Below are 18,184 nucleotides of genomic sequence, written 5' to 3'. Positions count from 1 at the left end.
CTTCAGTACGCTTATTTCTTTCAACCGGTTTTCATTATCTGCATAGCATAGATTTTGAGCATCAAGGATCATATATGTGTAAAAACATATAAGCAAGTCGAATGTGAGATATTTAAAAAAAAATATAAAAAATGTAAAGACAGTCATCGGTCAGTAGTGAATTTACCAACAGAGGTCCGAGGAGGGACACACCACAAACCGGCGACAGGGTGTCGGGCGCCCAAGGCTTATTGATGCAAAAGGGAAACGAAGGCTGTCCCATCTGGTCCTAGCCAACAGAAGGTCTACTGTGGCACACAGTCACACTAAATTTTAATAATGGTTATGTTAGGAATGTGTCAACACACAGTGCATTGCACACTTCTGCATATGGGGCTGAGTAGCCAGAGATGACCCCGACCTGTCCACCGTCAAAAGTGCCGACAATGGGCACGCGAGCGTCGGAACTAGGCCTTGGAGCAGTGGAAGGTCGACAAGTCAGATGAGTCCAGTTTTCTTTTATATCATGTGGGCGGCCGTCTACGTGTACTCCATTTATCTGGGGAAGTAATGGCACTAGGATGCACTGTGGAATGAGGACAACCTGGCGGAGGAGTGATGTTCTGCTGGGAAACCCTGAGTTCAGCTATTCATGTTGATGTGAGTTTGACAAGTGCCACCTACCTAAACATTTTTGCAGACCAGGTACACCCCTTCATGACAATGGTGTTGAGGAATGGATTGAAGAATATTGTTGGAATAGATTGAGGAATATGATGAAGAGTTCAAGGTGTTGCCCTGGCCTCCAAAATTCTCAGATCTTAATCCAGTTGAGCATCTGTGGGATGTGCTGGACCAACAAGTTCCACGATGGCTCCGACCTCGCAGCCTACAGAACTCGAAGGATCTGTTGGGGATGTCTTGGTACCAGATAACACAGGACACCTTCAGGGGTCCATGCCTCGGTGGGTCGGTGCTGTTTCAGCAGCACGCGGAGGACCAACCACAGATTAGGCTGGTGGTCATAATGTTTTGGCTCATCGGTGTGTATATATGCTCAGTGGTCATTTTAAATGGTTTTTGGCTTCGGGAAATTGTGGTGTTACCAAAGATGTGGTTAGTAATTACAGAACTGGTTCATGTTGGATTTTAGTGGACTAAAGTGTTTTGTCCACTTTTGTACACCTTTAACAGTTGGTAAAAGAGTGATTTTAACTTTTGTTCTTGTGTTTTACAGTGTATTGAGTAAGATTGTTTGTAATTTGATCTGTGTGTCATGCGGAGTGGAATTATTTGCTCAATAACAACAAATATGACAGCCCGCATTTGGCCTACACAACCTAATGAATCGTCACATCCTAAAACCCCCATCCATCCGTCAACTCTCATACAGGCTTCACAAACAAAACTGGAGGCTTTTGCACTTCTGGGTGTTTGTTAAAGTTTTGCACACACAAATGCACCGACTGCTACTCTGCTTGGATGATAAAAATCCCTTTGAGGAAAATTTATTGAAGGTTATCTGATGTTTGAAACAGCACATGCCCAAACACAAACCTGTGACTCCCTCCAATGGAAGTCATCCAGATCTCCAGTTCCTTGATTATCGGCTTATGTTGCATGTTGATACGCTTGTTGTGTAACCTGTGTACGAGCGTGGTTGCTAATTTTTGGCGGCTTCGACTGAGCAGAAATCTAAGGTGCACGTCGTCCTTGGTGTCTCAGTTCACACGCAGTTCATCACCCCAGAGATGTTGACAGGCAAAGCTAACCGCACTCGAGTAATTTGGCAGCCTCTGAATTATTACCCATCCTTGAGGACGGTCTGTGAGAGGACTAAACCAAAGCCACTCAGACAGCCCAAGAGCCAAGTAAAATGGAGGAAGCGAGAACTCAGTGAGGTGGGCTAAAGATTGTGGTTTGACTGCTCTGTTTGTCTTTTTATGATGATTTTAATGGTTAATTTTATGAGCTTTTTTTTATGATGTTACCCTGAGGGAGTTTATTTTGAGGATTTTGATTGATAATTTGAGCTCTCAAGATTAATCTTTTGTTGTCGTGGAACAGGTTGTGTGACTCATATTAATGGACATTTAGTGAACATTACTTTGTGGTTTTCCATATACATACCACAAAAGTTTAATTAAATTGCAGTTGTTGGTGTGTTTTGTGGGATGTATATTGTTTATTATGCCACAGCTCTGTGGAATACTTGATTCTAATTGGTCAATCGTGCCACCCAGCGGTATGTTATTAACCAATAACAACCGGTATAAACTGATAACATCTCATCCGGCTAACTGAAGTCAGTGCTATAAGCTTGCTAGGAAAGTTTTTTCTTTGTGGAATTTTTGTGTTTGGCGAGCTAATAAAATATAAAAACTCAAATCAATATTTTGTGTATAGTAGCATTATAATAGTATATATTATATATAATTTTATATTTATTGTTGTTAAAAATATATGTAATATATTATAAATACATTTTTATAATGCGTTACCTACTAATATTATATAAGAATCATGATAATTCTATTCAATATAGTTTATAAAAGTTTATTATGTGTTATTTATTAGTAGTAGTTATTATTTTGTAATTTTATTATTTGTTATTGAAAATATATCATCAATACAATTTTAAAAGGTATTTCTGTTTTATATTCCTGGTTTGTTTACTTTAGGTGAGGGTCTTTAAACTGGCAATGGAGATAAATGGAGCTTTTACCAGTTTCTGCAGCTTAACAACCCAAGTTCATGCCACAGCTTGTCTTTATCACAAAGCCCAGTCTCGCAGACATATTTGGCACTTTTAGATGCATTACTGACAAGCTGCAACCCACATTTTTCTAGAAATGTGATCGTGCTTTAGTTGACTGCTCAACATCTGGTTTAACTCTACTACTGCTCCGAGTCTTTGTCCATTTATGGCATTTTGCTTATTAAAATATAACTGATTTACCTTGTAAATGAAATTGTGTGTCCCCAGTCTCACCTTGTGGCGGCTTTTGAGCAGAGTTTAGGAAACATGACCATCCGGCTGCAGAGTCTGACGACGACAGCGGAACAGAAGGTGTGTGTGAGAAAGAGCTGCTTTTTTTATTCTTGTGGGGATGAGAATATCTGAAGAAGTCCTCATGGAGATACTCTAACCTGAAAATTGTACCATGTGAAAATGTCCCTATGAGGAAAACAGCATCATAAAGAGTCTAAATAGCATTTTATGTGGTATTTAAAAATGATTTTGTCGTTTAATATTTTTTTATCTGCAGGACACAGAGCTGAGTGACTTGAGGAAGAACATTGAGCTCCTTCAGAAGCAGAACTCGGCGACTCAAGCCACAATCAATGGAGTCATTAACACACCAGACCCAACATTAACAAACCGCAAGGGTGAGCTCTCAATGTCTTTAGTACAGTAAAATAAACAGTAACACACATTTTTGCCTATGCTTCGTTTTTATTATTCCTTCTCTCCCTCAGTTTCTCTAGACTCTGTTAGCGGGTCGCCTCAGTCCCGGCGGGAGTTGCGGATCCACAGGCAGCCTTCCTCGGACAGCGTCTCCAGCATGACCAGCGCCACCAGCCACTCCAGCATCGGCAGCAACCTGGAGCTCGACGCTAAGAACAAGAAGAAGAAGAAGAACTGGGTAAGTGTTCCAGCCTGTCCATCCAATGCATACAGTTCTTCTAAAATATCTTCTTTTCTCCTAATAGATGCTTCTCTCCAAGACTAAACAGGCTATTTGGAGTTAGACCAAGACTAGATTTGATTATTTTAATAACGTTTTTTTTTTTTTTTTCGCCATCGGTCTTCATGTGGTGGAGGAAATGTGAATACTTTACGAAAGAAAAAGTGTCCTAGTTTTTTAGCTGCCAATGTCTCTTCACACCAAGGATGATAACTGTAATGATAACATTAAAGATATAGTTCTAAAAATCTTTCTAAATATAAAAGAATAGCAGAGTCCACATCACAACTATAAAGATAACAGCACAGAGATACGATGTCGTTTCAGAAATGCTTTCAGAATGATTTTTAATAAAAACATTGACAGCCAATCAGAGTCCATGTTGCTTTAAAGAGCTCGAGCATTTAAAGTGGCAGACGACAGAACTGCAGCATGTGCTTATAAACAGAACGACATTGTGAGTTGGTGTGAATTGGCCTTTAAAATTGTGGGTTGATACCTATTGGCTTTGTTTTTGTTGAAAGTTTAGAATGAATATCAGTTATCGGTATCATAAATTCATTTGTCCTCTTGCATTCAGGCTGTATCATCTGGGGGAGGAAAAGCACCTGATAACTATGTATGTGATTCTAACCTTGTTGTTATAGTGTTGATTGTGTTGTGTGGTTTTAGAGATGGCACCAGTACTGGATTTATTCAATGTATGTAGTGTAGATGATCTCCCCTCCTTCAGAATGTCATAGATTGGATCCAAAACACATTTTTAGATTATATTAAACTCTACCAAAAGCGATTAACATTTTAGTTAAGGTGTTTAAATGTTTTTGTCCGATTTCCCCTGTGCTTTCATATCATGGTACAGGTGTTTGAGGTAAGATGAGATAAATATCTCCTTCAGAATATCTTTAATATAACCTTTTATACTCTTTGCCAGTTTTAAAGGGATCGTTCTTAAAGATAAACGTAAAAAAGGATTGTAACCACTAACAGATATTGTGACAAAAGTGTCATAGTAACAGATTTGTTTCTTCCACAGCTGCGGAGCTCCTTTAAACAAGCGTTCGGGAAGAAAAAGTCTCCCAAATCGGCATCCTCTCACTCGGACATTGAAGAGATGACGGACTCTTCTCTGCCATCTTCACCCAAACTTCCATATAGCGGATCGACAGCCTCTTCTCCCATGATACGCAAATCCCACTCCAACTCTCTGTAAGATCCTCACAACAATAATAATAATGATCATTTATTATTATTTTAATGCATTTTATTTTATTCATTTATTACTCTTTTTTTTATTAATAATAATAATAAAATCTGTTATTGAAAATAGTTTTACAATGAACCCAAACTATACCCATAATCCCTTATTCTATTTTTATTTAATCTCAGAATGAGTGTGCTGGAGTTAAAACAAAATTAAATATTTTATTATTAATTCTACATTAATAAAATGTATAATTATTATTATTTATTACTGTTTATTTTTATTAGTATTTATTGGTAGTTATTATTATTTAAAAAAAATATATTTTAATTTTAGTATTTTTTATATTTCTTTTATTATTATATTATTCATAGGTTATAAATAATCAATGTATTATTATTTCTTATTTTCCCATAATAATAATAATCTGTTAACAATTTTGGTTTCGTTAGCACATTTCTGGAAACTTCTTAAAGGGGATAGTTCACCAAAAAATTAAAATTCTGTCATTATTTACTCACTCTCAAACTGTTTGGTTACTGACATTCTTCAAAATATCTTCTTTTTTTGGTGAACTATCCCTTTAAACCCTTGTTTTGGATGGAGGAAGGATTTATAATAGACAAGCACCATTTACAATGTGATTTAGTCTAGGACTAGGTGGTGTATTTGGAAAATACCACCCTTTTTATAAACTAAAAAGTTACACACACTGAGATTTTATGGTGCTACTGAGTAACTCTCAATGTGATGGCACTGTCGGATATAACAGTTTATAAATGTCCAATGCAACATGGAACACCCTCAGAGTTTCTCTCATGGTTGATATATGTGTATGTTCATAGTCCTCAACTGTCCTCCCTGCCTGCACATGGGCCTGTCTGGGGCTGTAGCAGCAAGACCATGAGGTCTGCCTCACTGGCACGGTAAAAGAGAATGGCACAAATCATACCAATGATCAGTTCCAAGAACACAATGCCAAGAACTGATGTTCAACCAATGACTGCTAGATTAGCCTTTCAGGATGTATTCATCCTGAGCAACTACCAGTTTTAAAACACTGTGTGCCCTGATTCATAAATAATTAAGTATTGCTGCTATTTCTGAATGGAGGTATTCATTCACTACTTCTACAGTTCATTAATAGAAATTCGCTTTCACAGTTAATCATTTTCTGATGGTTTGTGATTTTTCCAAAACACTAAACTAATCTTAAATGATTGTATTTTTTTTTTTTTTTTTTGTATTTATTTATTTTGTTTATATATTGCTTGATTTTTTTATTTTAATTTGAATTTCTTTGTATTTTTTATATTTTTATATCTTTAATTTGTTTTATTTTTTTGTTTTACTAATGCATTTCAAAGCAATCTTGATTTATTTATTTTTTGTGTGTGTGATATTACGTATGTGTTTTTCACAGGATCTCTGAGTGTACGGACAGTGAGGCTGAAACAGTCATGCAGTTGCGCAGTGATCTGCGTGATAAAGAAATGAAACTTACAGACATCAGATTGGAGGCTTTAAGCTCTGCCCACCAACTGGACCAGCTTCGCGAATCCATGAACCGCATGCAAGTGAGCATCTTCTTAAACACATTTTTTAAATGCTCTTATACATACTTACTCAAAGATTCAATATGTTTTGATGTAATGTTACTTAATTTTGTAGAGGTGTCACAAACGTAATTTTATTCGAATAGATTGAGATCGAAAGGCTAAAAGTGGAAAATGACCGATTAAAGATTGAGAGCCGAGGAAGCGGTAACAGAGCTCCTTCTCAGATGTCCATCTCCCCTTCATCTGTGGGCCTTTCCTCTCAACTTAGCCTCACAGAATCCACAAGCCTAGGTATAAAAGACTTTTCAAATTTAAGAATTACGGTATTTTTCAAAGAAATCGGTTATAAACTATTGAAATTCTTTGTTGATGCTTAGATATGTTGCTAGAAGATAGTGGAGATGGAAGTTCCTGGAAAGAGGGACAGCATGTGAAGGTTGTGGTCAGTCTGGAGAAGGATCCAGACTGGAAAGAGGTACAAGTCAAAGACATTTCAGCAAAAATAACCCTGTGATCCCATCAGTGTCGCTTCAAGCAGTTCTTTCTGTTGCTTTTGGCAGGAGTGTAGACCCTCTCAGTTCCTGCTGGGCTGCATTGGTGTCAGTGGAAAAACCAAATGGGACGTACTAGATGGGGTAGTCAGACGCCTTTTTAAGGTACAAAAACTCCTTAGCTTGGAGTTTAGTGACATTTGAGCTGAAAACTTCTTCACAACACAATCACACGTCATGTTTCTATCACTCCAACAGGAATATATCATCTGTGTAGACCCTGTCACACAGTTGGGCTTGAACACTGACAGTGTGATGGAGTACAGCATTGGAGACATCCATCGCGCCAGTGATGCAGATACACCAGAACTCCTGCCCTGCGGTTATCTTGTGGGAGAAAGCGATACCATCTCTGTCAAGCTGAAAGGTACGCTTATTGCTCTTTCATAAGAAAACATGACACATTGACAAAAGAGGTCACTGGCAGTTTCCTCGTGATCCAAACCCTCTCTCTCCTTCAACAGACTTGTCTGACAGCAGTCTGGACAGTTTGGCATTCGAGACGCTCATTCCAAAGCCGGTTCTGCAGCGATACATCTCTCAGCTTGAGGAGCACAGACGAATCATCTTTTCAGGGCCCTCTGGCACAGGGAAGAGCTTTCTGGCCAGCAGACTAGCCGAGTACATGGTCCGAAAAGAGGGAAAACATCTGGAGCATCAAGCAATCGCCACCTTCAATGTTGATAACAAAACTACTAAGGTCAGCGAAGCTGCTTGAAAAAATAATATGGAATGCAATCATTTATTAACAGGTTTATATGCTACTTAATTTTTATTGTCAGCAGTGGGAGATTATGGGAAGCGCAATTGATTTGAAACGCCTTTAGTGCTTAAAAAAACCAAGGTTTCGCTTTCAGGTTCCTGTAATAAGGTACAATGTGTATTATACAGGAGCTGAAGCAGTACTTGTCGAACCTGGCGGACCAGTGTAAAAACAGTGAACCGGCTGTGGACATGCCTGTGGTGCTCATACTGGATAACCTTCACCATGTCAGTTCGCTGGCCGAGATTTTCAACGGGCTGCTCAACTGCAAAAACCACCAGTGGTGAGCACACACAACAGTTTATATCAATGAAGGATTCTGTGAAAATGCAGATATTTTCATGTTTCGCAATATATTTAATTTATATTTATTTGTATTATTTTCTCACAGTCCATGCATCATTGGAACCATGAATCAAACCCCATCACCCACTCCAAATCTACATCTTCATCATAATTTCAGGTATAATCCCATTCAGATTACAGTGTGATGCTGTATTAGCATTATTTTCCTTATTTATTCATTAGATTTTTTTTTTTTGTTTATTATATACTTATATAACTAAAATTATATAAATATATAGTGAAATCATTAAAATACCTTTTATATATATATATATATATATATATATATATATATATGTGTGTGTGTGTGTGTGTATATATAAAATAATTAAAATAACCTTTTTTATTTTAGATGAATTAAACTTGTTTTATTATGATATAGCATATACTGTACAACTGGAGTTAGCTGGGTGCTATACCCCAAATCTCCACAAGAGGGCCCACAAGCATTTCTCAAAGCTAATTTAGCTTGAGCTTATTATTATGCATGGATAAAGGTGAAACTGGTCTTATACCTGGTCTCTTATTTCAGATGGGTTTTATGTGCCAATCATACTGAACCAGTGAAAGGTTTTCTGGGTCGATTCCTGCGGCGGAGGCTTCTAGAAACCGAGATCAGCAGTCGTGTGAGGAACGGCGAACTAGTTAAAATTATAGAGTGGATCCCGTGTGTTTGGCATAATCTCAACCGCTTTCTGGAAACACATAGTTCTTCTGATGTCACAATTGGTGAGTGAGGCCACAGCCAGTCACAATCACCCAGATGCCTACCTGATAGTTTCTCAATTCCTTCTAATGATGGTTTATATAAATAAAATCACCGTAGGTCCTCGGCTCTTTCTGTCCTGCCCAATGGATGTAGAAGGCTCAAGAGTGTGGTTCACCGATCTGTGGAACTACTCCATCATTCCTTACATGCTCGAGGCTGTGAGAGAAGGGCTACAGGTAAGGCCATCTTCCATCATATGTTGTATCTGTTACTATAGTAGGATGCCAAAGCAAGCAAACGAACACTTCCCCCGTGTGTTCTGCAGATGTATGGGCGCAAGGCAGCATGGGAAGACCCGGCGAAGTGGGTGATGGAGAGCTTCCCTTGGGTGGCAAGTCCACAACAACACGAATGGCATTCCCTGCTGCGACTTCGGCCAGAGGACGTAGGGTTCGACGGGTACAATATATCTCAGGAGGGCAGTCCAGGCAAACAACCTGCTCAGGGAAAATCAGAAGAAGACCCACTGGTAAGTTTTAGAACCCAAATATCTCTGATATATGTGGCTGTGTGTGTGTATATATATATATATACATACACACAGGGCTCGAAATTAACGTTTTCCTGAATACGACTGAAAATGTAACACTGATTTCATACGACAGTTTAAAGGCCCCCTGAAAGTTTTCAGGTCTTAGTATGAATATATTAGCCTTAAGGTTATGAATAAGCTGGTGTGTTCCAAAACAATGACAAAATTTGCATTTAGGAGATATAAGCATTCAAAACTTACAGTCTCTCACTTCTGCTAAATTGGATCATGGATTTTTATAACATCACCGCTGACTTCAGCTTCTCATCACATCTTCTGTCCAATCAAATGCTCTCTAGAATCTAAAGTTTCCCGCCTCCTATGCTATAAATACCACCTGTCCAAATCGACCATGGCTACCTGTACGTTCGGTAGTACACGCATGCTCAGTATCAGCTGCTCGTGCTCATCAGTTCTCTCAGCACAACATGGATATTGGTTTATTTCGAGTCAGAGGGATTGTCAGGCACGTCCGTAAGCGAGTAACTTTAGAAAACTGTGGATCAGTGCTGACTCAAGACGCGAACTGTTTTTAACGATTCAGTTCGAGTTGGTGAACTGGTTCGACCGGTTCACTAAAAAGAACCGGTTCAAAAGAATGAGTCATTCACGAACTGGACATCACTACCGTTGACACGTCACGGAGCAATATGGGTTTGAAATGCGAGTTCGGTTGCTCAAACGCTCAAGCTTTATTCCTTATTCCAACTGTACCAGAGAATGTCTAATTGAAGAGAATTGGCACTGTTTGGTTACTTCCGGTTTCTGGACTGGCTGCAGTAACACGTCTCTGTCCATGCGGGGGCGCTCGCAGGCGAGTGCAGAATGAATGGGAGTCTATGGGGTTTCACCCCCAGAAATCCACTTTTCTCAGGATGTAATTTTTTGTCAAGTAATTTGAAAGTTGCATTTAAAAGGGAGGGCTAAGATAATACACTCAGCTGAAAATTGCATTTTTAAGTTCACTTATCTGTTCTAAAAACCCGTTCAAAAATGTGATGACGTCACATAATAGCAGAATGCTAGCGTGTTCCGGCCAACAACGGCCTAACCTGTAAGAAATCGAAAGGGCATAAAACTCGTTCATTCGACTTTTGGCCTATAATCTATATTGAACTTGCGGAATCAACAATAAAATCTACGTTGATTCAACGACAAGCTGGAGAAAGAGATACATTTAGCTGTTTAGCTCCATAGACTCCCATTCAGTCTGCACTCGCCCGCGATCACCTCCAGTGGAATTCTAATGGAACTGCAACCAATATGATACAATGGGGCTTATAGGAAGTGCCAAGGCTCTCCGTTAGACGGGCTCTGACTGTACGTTGGTTAAGAATGAAATGGCTAGAATGTATTCATACCTCTACTATTGAATCCAACGTATCATCGGCGCTCAGATTCGCTTCCATGGTGTTGTCAAGTACGACTTGCAGTCTGTGAGGTAAACTAAACGCTATTGGCGATTTGAAAAGGGGGAGGAGCCATTCAATATGTCCCGCCTTAGCTTCCTGTTTCAGTGGAAATTCCGTCAATGCATCGTACAAAGCTGCACGTTCCAAGGCACTTCAGTGGGCCTTTAATAAACAAGTACTTAAAATAAAGTCACTTACATTTTAGATGCAATATTTAGGCCATGTTTTTGTTCCGTTTCAGCAGTGAAAATAGTTCCAAAGATCACAGCAGAACCATAGTGCATCTCACAGAAACACTCAGCCTTGTTTTATTACTGAATGATTCAGTATTTTAAACGAATCGGTCGAGTCAAAGATTCAATGAAACAACATAAACAACTTCCTCATTCTTGAATGAATCAGCCGTTTGAACGAATCGTTTGAATGAATGACTCCATGACGGTCACCCCCTGCCACCTACTGGCGCTTTAGTTTCATGTTTAAAAGAATCATTCTTAAAATATTTAAAACAATCTCGTAACATTATTTAAAGGAGCTGTATGTAAGAAATTCATTTAAATTAATCATAAAATGGCCCTGAAATGTCACTAGACATTAAGAAATCATGTTCACTACAAATACTTATATCACTGACAACAGTAGTCTGGCCAGGATATTGTCATTTAAAAAGTGCAGTTGCAGCCCTCAACTGATGTTGATGTTGTCATGTTGTGTTTTGGTCTGATGCTCCACCCTCCACCTATCTACCAATCACGAAGTCAGTAGTGTTGCAGCATCCGGGTTGCCAGCTCTGCTGTAGTTACCACAGCTGCAGCTCGTCACGTTCCTGCTGGATCCTGCAGCCTATCTGGCAACCTCGAGTCAGGGAGGAGGGGGAGGGGATACACCACTCTACAGTAATTTGACAGTGATTGCAGTACTAGTTTTGGCCACAATCTTACATACAGCTCCTTTAATGCAGTTGTAATTTGTCAGTGTAAATTATTTAATTTGATTGGTAACAGCCAAACAGTCTTATTCTAATTGAATTTATTAATCAAATTTAAGAATTTGAAATGAAAGATGAAGCATACATTTAATAAGATTAAAAAAAATACCTCTGGGTAAATATCACAAATATGCAGATTTAAACATGTCAAAGCTGATAGAACACTTAATGGGAATATTGCTTCAGAATAAATTATATTTATTAATATTAACACCAAAATCCTATTTCTTTCCGGACCAGCAACTTTTTTTACTCGGACAAGTGAATGACCGATTTACTTGCCACATGACAAGGCTTAATGTCGAGCCCTGATAAATATATATATAAATATATATATCATTCTTATTTTTATCTAGATGATGACAATTAGCATAGTTCATTTTGAATATATTACTGAATGTTCACTCAAAGTATACAAATAAAAAATCTCTGATGTATCTGTGTCTAAAATAATAATATATATATATAGTTTTATATTTTACTATGTAATATAAGCTGTTCCTATCACCACAGATGAATATGTTAATGAGGCTGAAGGAGACGGCCCACTGCACTGGAACGGAGAGCTATGATAGTGATTCCACCAGCAACAGTCTTGGTGACTCTTCACTAGAATCTACACTGTGAAAACACTTTCAAATGTTAAATTACGAAATGGAGACTTTTTAATATCAGATCCGGCTTTCTGTGAATCTACAGGGTGCTGGAAACCTGCAGAACAGGGTGCTGGAAACCCGGAAAAATCATCATTGCTCAGTAAGACACTTATCGAGGGAAAACATGCTCAAGAGCTTCAGAGAGCATTATTTCCTCAAATGGACTGTAGATGGCGGTATAAGTCTGTTCAATAAGGAGAACAACCTAGTTCAAATTGAACACTGGTACCAAGTCACATTTATTTTCTTTCATATTATACTTTCTAAAAGGATCTCATGTTGCCTGACTTTAATGCACTAGTGAACTTCTTTGGTGCTGAACTTGAGAACAATGCCTTACAATTTTTGTGTAATAGGTTGAAATGGGCTTGCGTATGTCTTAGATTTCTACCTTTCTACAAATACAAATAATGCAAGGACATTATAGCCTTCAAATGATGCACTATCTGTGGGACCTAACAGAGATATATAGTGTAATGTGAACTATATTGTGGTTGCTTTTTGGCAAAAAAAAGAGTGTTTTGGTAACTTGTTTGGAAAAGTGTTGATACAATATCAAAGTGATATTATATGTTCTATCATTTTGTGCCAGGAGAATATTTTTTGCCTCTTAATGTAGTACAATAATCTCTATGCAATATTGTTACATTCAAAGAATATTTAAATTCATCATGACCGAATCTCTGGTAAAACTTTAGTCAACTGAATGTGGTTCATTCAACAATCTGAATACACAAAAACCATCACAGACATCCATCAAGAGACAGTGGCATTATACAATGCAACCTGTTGATATTAGGAAGACATACAATAAAGCCAAAACGGACCTCTCTTTTATAATTCTCATTCCCAAATAATTCTGAGGAACAAATGTGAGTCCTCTTTGTTCAGTGTAAGAGTATGTTTTTCTAAAATACTTGTTGAAGGGAGAAAGAAACTTCAGGGGGGGTAGTTAGACATACATTTGAAAAGGTCTGGCACATGGATCCGTGTGATGTGCTTTAGTCTGAATTGAGGGTTAGCGTGTCTAGTGCCCCCCTCAGCAGTATTAATGTGGCAAATATTAGCATGAGATCCAAATGGATTACTGGGTGTTGCTTTATTTAAAAGATTGCATTTGGTTCCCCAAGAAAATGTCGGGGTGTTTTTTTTTTTTTTTATTATTATTTTTTTTTTATGTTTAAGATAATTTCCTGGAACATGTTTTAATAGAGTATTTCTGTTCTTGTTTGTGTGTTTCTGTGTTATATCCCGCCAAATAATCTTGTTGTGCTTCAAGTACTGCCAAGATAAAGATTTTTTATTATTATTATTTTTACTTTAAACACATCTACATGGGAAAACAATTGTGTGAATATAGCCTATTGAAATGAGTTTAAATAAAATAAAAAATAAAAGAGGCAAATAGTCTAATTTTCCATAAATTGCAACAAGTTTTGATTTTATTTGTGTATATTTTCAGTTGTACTATATTTTTGTAAATATTTGCCTCATATTTTGTTGTTGGTGTAGTCTTTAAGAGAAATGGTTTTAAAGTTGTTCATGTTTAATTATCTTTTTCAGCCTAGTGATCGCATGTGACCCTTTTTGCAATAAATGTGATCATTTTCCTGTTCAAATATCAGTTTCTGTCAGTTATTCAGTGGCGAGTTGTCAACAGTTGTGTTTTTCAGAAGTTGAGGAAGGAGTAAACAAGTCGTCAAATTGTCTCATTTATCATTGGCAGGACTGATAATATTGGGGACCACTACTGGGAAATGTGAGCCATTTCGTCTTATCACTTTTTATTTTTACTTAAGTTTATTTGTTTAAACTGTCTCCAGACACGCAGTTACAAATATTGCTTGTAAATTAAGAAAAAGTGTATCTTTTCAATCTAGGCAAAAATTAAATAAAATGATATGTATGGCCATGTAAATAACATAAAATTATCATTTCAAGGCAGACAAACACAAAAATGAAATGAAAAGTTGGTATTTTGCTTTGGATTTTTAATTTGTAAAAATAGTTTTGTTCACATGTAGGCTATATACATTTTTTACAAAAAACATCAGTATACAAAATAATATAAGATTTTTTTAAGTTAGAAATGTGCCATCTACGTATTTAAGATTATAGACAAGTATCCCAAATCATTTAAGAAAGATTATAATAATCTTAGTATAAAAATTCCATACAAAATATTCATACAGAAAACACTATACAAGCTGCCAAAAACGCAGCGGTTACAACATTGTCCCTTCAACTGAAAGCTTTCCTATCAGTAAAGTTCACACAGCTACCGTGTACAACGTTTCTGAAAGTTTTTGTGCATAAACATAACTCACTGGAAATTACACAGTCTGTTTAATGATTATGACACGGTTATTTCCTCGTCCTCTGATTCTGAGAAGTCTGAGTGCTTGCTGGAAATCAAAGGCGACTTGAAAAGTAAATCTGCGTTGAGCTCGTGATCTCTGATTGGCGCGCGCGGGCTTTCTCTCAGAGCCGCGTCATTTTCGAACTTTTTTCCAACGTCGCTCAGGTCAGGATTGGGGTTCATTTTCGTAGGCAAAGTTTGTTCCCTGCAACCTCCTGACGAGAGAAGCTCTCTTTCTTTGGAATTGCGCCATTTCATTCTTCGGTTTTGGAACCAAATTTTTACCTGGCAACAAAGAGTAAGCAAAACATAAGCGCGACCAATTTACCTCAGACATCCACACAAAGGTACGATACAAAAAATATGTTTGTGGACAACTTCAGCTTACCTGAGAGTCTTTGAGGCTAAGTTTCGCCGCCAATTTCTTTCTGTCTGGTTTGCTGATGTACTTCTGTTTCTGAAACATCTTTTCCAATGCTTTGCGCTGCACGTCAGAGAAGACTGCCCGTCGAAGCATTCCTCTCCTCGGCTTCCCTCGAGCCGTGAGCGGCCATGCGAAAGTTCCGGGAATGGGCACTGCTGAAGATGCTATAAGAGAAAAAGAAACTAAACAAATTATTTTAAAAGTCGATATTATTAACGTTTCCCTCAAAATTGGTGAAAACATTGGTGTTTTCTAAGAACAGGAAGTACTCATTGGGCTTGGAATGAAAGTTGGGCTTTAATGTTTTTTTTAAACCAGTCCATTTGAGTGATACGGAACGAGGAAGCTAATTAGCACATTGCTTGGTTCCCAAAAGCATTGGTATGGTAACAAGGGCGAGCAGTCATTCAGAGCGCTCCAGTGAAAGATAGAGGTGCTAATGAAGCGTGGACGGTAATTGTGTAGTAATGAACTGACTGAAAAAGGCTTAGGACAGGCCACTAAAGCCATATATTACGGCCACAAAAGAGATTTACACTTAAAAACTAAACACAACGGCATGCCAGGGACATTTTGAGAATACTGATGGCGGGGGACTATGTTTGCCCCCAAATATTTTCATTAAATGGACACGAAAAGCCATTCATACTGCTCAAGTTGTTTTGTTGACGTATTCACACCGCGGTGAAAAGAATCAGTCTATTATCGTTGGTCTGAATGAGTGCACGATCCACAAGGCTATTTGTAGCCCGCATTCACTGGAGTGATGGACATGAAGCTTAACGCAAAGTAGACCCACTTTTATTGGTTTTCTCTGAGGTATACGTAATAGATTTAGCGTTAACCCACATTGAAATACAGTTGTTGTAAACATTAAATTGTTTAGAGTAAATTTTAAGTAACTATACAATCCATAATATTGCTACTTGAGACACACAGTAACCTAATTAAGACTACACCGTGTTAAGCAATTTTCATGCTGCTACATGAGACCAAAACTTTAGCTTGGACGTCCCGTGAAGACTCCCCACACGCTATGTGGTCTTGTGAGAATATTGAAACACTGAATAGAAGCTAATAGGGGAATTAGTCCATGACTGGTAAATGCCTATCAGCAGCATGCTCAAGTCAACGACGGGTCTGTGTGTGGCTGCCCAGAGGGAGCTGACCAATTGGTCATGGTGCTGAAAGCATTGTTGCCAATCAGTAACTAAGTACACTGGCTCGGTGGGAAAAGGCAGCGATGAAGAGAAGCCAACAGTTTGCTTGTGAGAGTGGACCCGCCTTTAATTGGGACCATGACAATTCCGGCTAATTTGTGGATTAGGGGAAGCGGTGCAAAATGTCAGCAGTCACTGCGTTTGCTAAATAGGGCATCAAATTAGCGAGACTGATTCCACAATGTCCTACAAATTCCAGCATTGGAAGCACATTCTGAAAGCCCATCAGTTTGACCGAATTAAGAAGTGACACAGCGATTTTTGTATGAATAGTGTAGTTGACCCACCTGGGAAATATGATGCTCTGATGAATGGGTGGAATGAGCCGTCAAAACATGGGAACGGGAATGTTTTCGCATTCATCCCGTGCACTGAAGGTGGTGGTGAAACTATGACACAAAATAAAATGGACATCAATTAAATGAAGTCAACTTGTACAAGTTGAATGTGACAAAAAAAGTAGGCAAATGCGTAACCTGAGTGTCATCGCTATTTTCTTAACTAGCGTAGGCTACTTTAAACAAACAAACATTAAGAAAAATGTGACGTTTTATCAATTAGCCTACATTAAGTTGTTAGTTTATAAACAAATGAGAAACCTACCGTTTCGTGTTGTTGACGCGAGAATCGCATTCACTCCAAACTTCAAGTAATTTGGATCGTTGGAAATTGAAGTTTGTGGAGAGCTTGATCTTTTTGGCAAAGACGTGGACATGGCGACGTGGACAGCGGAGGAGTTGTTCAGAGTTGTGGCTCCTGTGGCCGGAGGAGATGCACTTGGGGACGGGATGCTCCTGTGCATGAAGGTGGCAGGTCTGCTGATCCGCAAAAGGTCCTCCACCAGGAAGCTCGAGTGCGCGGTGAACGCCGAGTGGAAAGTGGGAGGCAAGGAAAGAGCCGCCGAGGGCCGCAGAAAGTTCGGATACATAGCAGGTGGCGCAATAACACTTGGCAACATCATTGCACCGTTTTTAAAGAAAATGACAGCGAATTCACGTGCTACTACTCTCACTGCAATGGCTTGCGTAGATTAGAGTCCAAAAGGGCAGAATGAAGGAGCTCTTGCCCGTCTCTCTCTCTTCCAGGGGTTTTATAGTGGACCGCTGGAGAAGCCTTTTCATGGGTGACAGCTCTAACAATGAAGTTCAGCCAAATTCTCCACGTGAGTTCCGTTTACTCTAGAGGCGACGCGCCCTGATTGGACAGAATAAATTCGGATTGGATTAGACAACACCGAGCAATCCGCGGACAACGGCCTTTTACGAATAAAAAAAAGGACTATAGTTAGTCATAGTCATGACTCATGCCGTTACGAAGATTGCAATAAAATACAAATACAAAATGTCTGCTTTGCCTACAAACGCGGTGAAATTATCTTAGACAATCTACATCGTGAGACAAATAATAGCCTAAACCATAAATAAATAGATTTAAAAAAAAAAAAAGGAAACCCAAGCTCTGTGAAACCAGTACAATAAAAAAACTTATTTTAATCAGTTTAACTTAACTTTACCAACAACCTGGTAAATGTATTACTTTTAACCACTTTAATTTATTGTCTTTTCAAATACAATTGAAAAAAAAATCTGAAAGCTCAAATAGGAATGATAAAAAACACTTTAAATTTAGTTTGGACCTAAAAAATAATGTGTATTGTTTGTAAAAAATAAAAAAAATAAGTCAACCTAGTTATCCCTGTTTTCTGCTCAGATAGATCCTGAATAACAAAACTAG

The 18,184-nt window shown here is 38.3% G+C and overlaps 2 protein-coding genes across 3 annotated transcripts in view; one reads left to right on the top strand and one right to left on the bottom strand.

Annotated features, from left to right (window-relative positions):
* Positions 1-12,920, top strand: part of nav2b (neuron navigator 2b) — a 70,280-nt gene extending 57,360 nt beyond the window's left edge. The window contains exons 22-38 of one of the 2 annotated variants that reach the window (XM_056250890.1): positions 2,966-3,049; positions 3,249-3,369; positions 3,460-3,626; positions 4,705-4,877; positions 5,718-5,798; positions 6,296-6,449; positions 6,575-6,722; positions 6,809-6,906; positions 6,992-7,087; positions 7,181-7,349; positions 7,447-7,682; positions 7,874-8,028; positions 8,137-8,208; positions 8,623-8,819; positions 8,917-9,035; positions 9,125-9,328; positions 12,305-12,920. In XM_056250890.1, coding sequence (XP_056106865.1) covers positions 2,966-3,049; positions 3,249-3,369; positions 3,460-3,626; positions 4,705-4,877; positions 5,718-5,798; positions 6,296-6,449; positions 6,575-6,722; positions 6,809-6,906; positions 6,992-7,087; positions 7,181-7,349; positions 7,447-7,682; positions 7,874-8,028; positions 8,137-8,208; positions 8,623-8,819; positions 8,917-9,035; positions 9,125-9,328; positions 12,305-12,418 — 2,388 coding nt within the window. In that variant the 3' untranslated portion in view covers positions 12,419-12,920. The remainder of the gene's footprint in view (positions 1-2,965; positions 3,050-3,248; positions 3,370-3,459; positions 3,627-4,704; positions 4,878-5,717; positions 5,799-6,295; positions 6,450-6,574; positions 6,723-6,808; positions 6,907-6,991; positions 7,088-7,180; positions 7,350-7,446; positions 7,683-7,873; positions 8,029-8,136; positions 8,209-8,622; positions 8,820-8,916; positions 9,036-9,124; positions 9,329-12,304) is intronic. The other variant, XM_056250891.1, reaches the window with a different exon arrangement.
* Positions 12,921-14,479: 1,559 nt separating this feature from the next.
* On the bottom strand, positions 14,480-17,567 carry dbx1b (developing brain homeobox 1b). Its single transcript, XM_056250772.1, has 4 exons — positions 17,054-17,567; positions 16,738-16,839; positions 15,195-15,394; positions 14,480-15,091 (listed from the first exon to the last, which is right to left on the bottom strand). Exons 1-4 carry the CDS (start codon positions 17,409-17,411, stop codon positions 14,801-14,803), a joined length of 951 nt encoding a protein of 316 aa, XP_056106747.1. The 5' UTR covers positions 17,412-17,567; the 3' UTR covers positions 14,480-14,800.
* Between the last annotated feature and the right edge of the window lie 617 nt (positions 17,568-18,184).

Source organism: Rhinichthys klamathensis, unplaced genomic scaffold (assembly GCF_029890125.1).
Source record: "Rhinichthys klamathensis goyatoka isolate OS25496 unplaced genomic scaffold, OSU_Roscu_1.1 h1tg000076l_1, whole genome shotgun sequence".
Taxonomy (NCBI): Eukaryota; Metazoa; Chordata; class Actinopteri; order Cypriniformes; family Leuciscidae; genus Rhinichthys; species Rhinichthys klamathensis.
Note: the sequence above shows the minus strand (reverse complement) of the source record. Positions and strands in the feature narration are given on the sequence as shown.

Coding starts and splice junctions, on each gene's coding strand:
- dbx1b (XM_056250772.1), bottom strand. CDS start 17,411: ATGATGTTGCCAAGTGTTATTGCGCCACCTGCTATGTATCCGAACTTT. Junction 16,840..17,053: donor CGCGTCAACAACACGAAACG/GTAGGTTTCTCA, acceptor TTTGTGTCATAG/TTTCACCACCACCTTCAGTG. Junction 15,395..16,737: donor CAGAGCATCATATTTCCCAG/GTGGGTCAACTA, acceptor TTTCTCTTATAG/CATCTTCAGCAGTGCCCATT.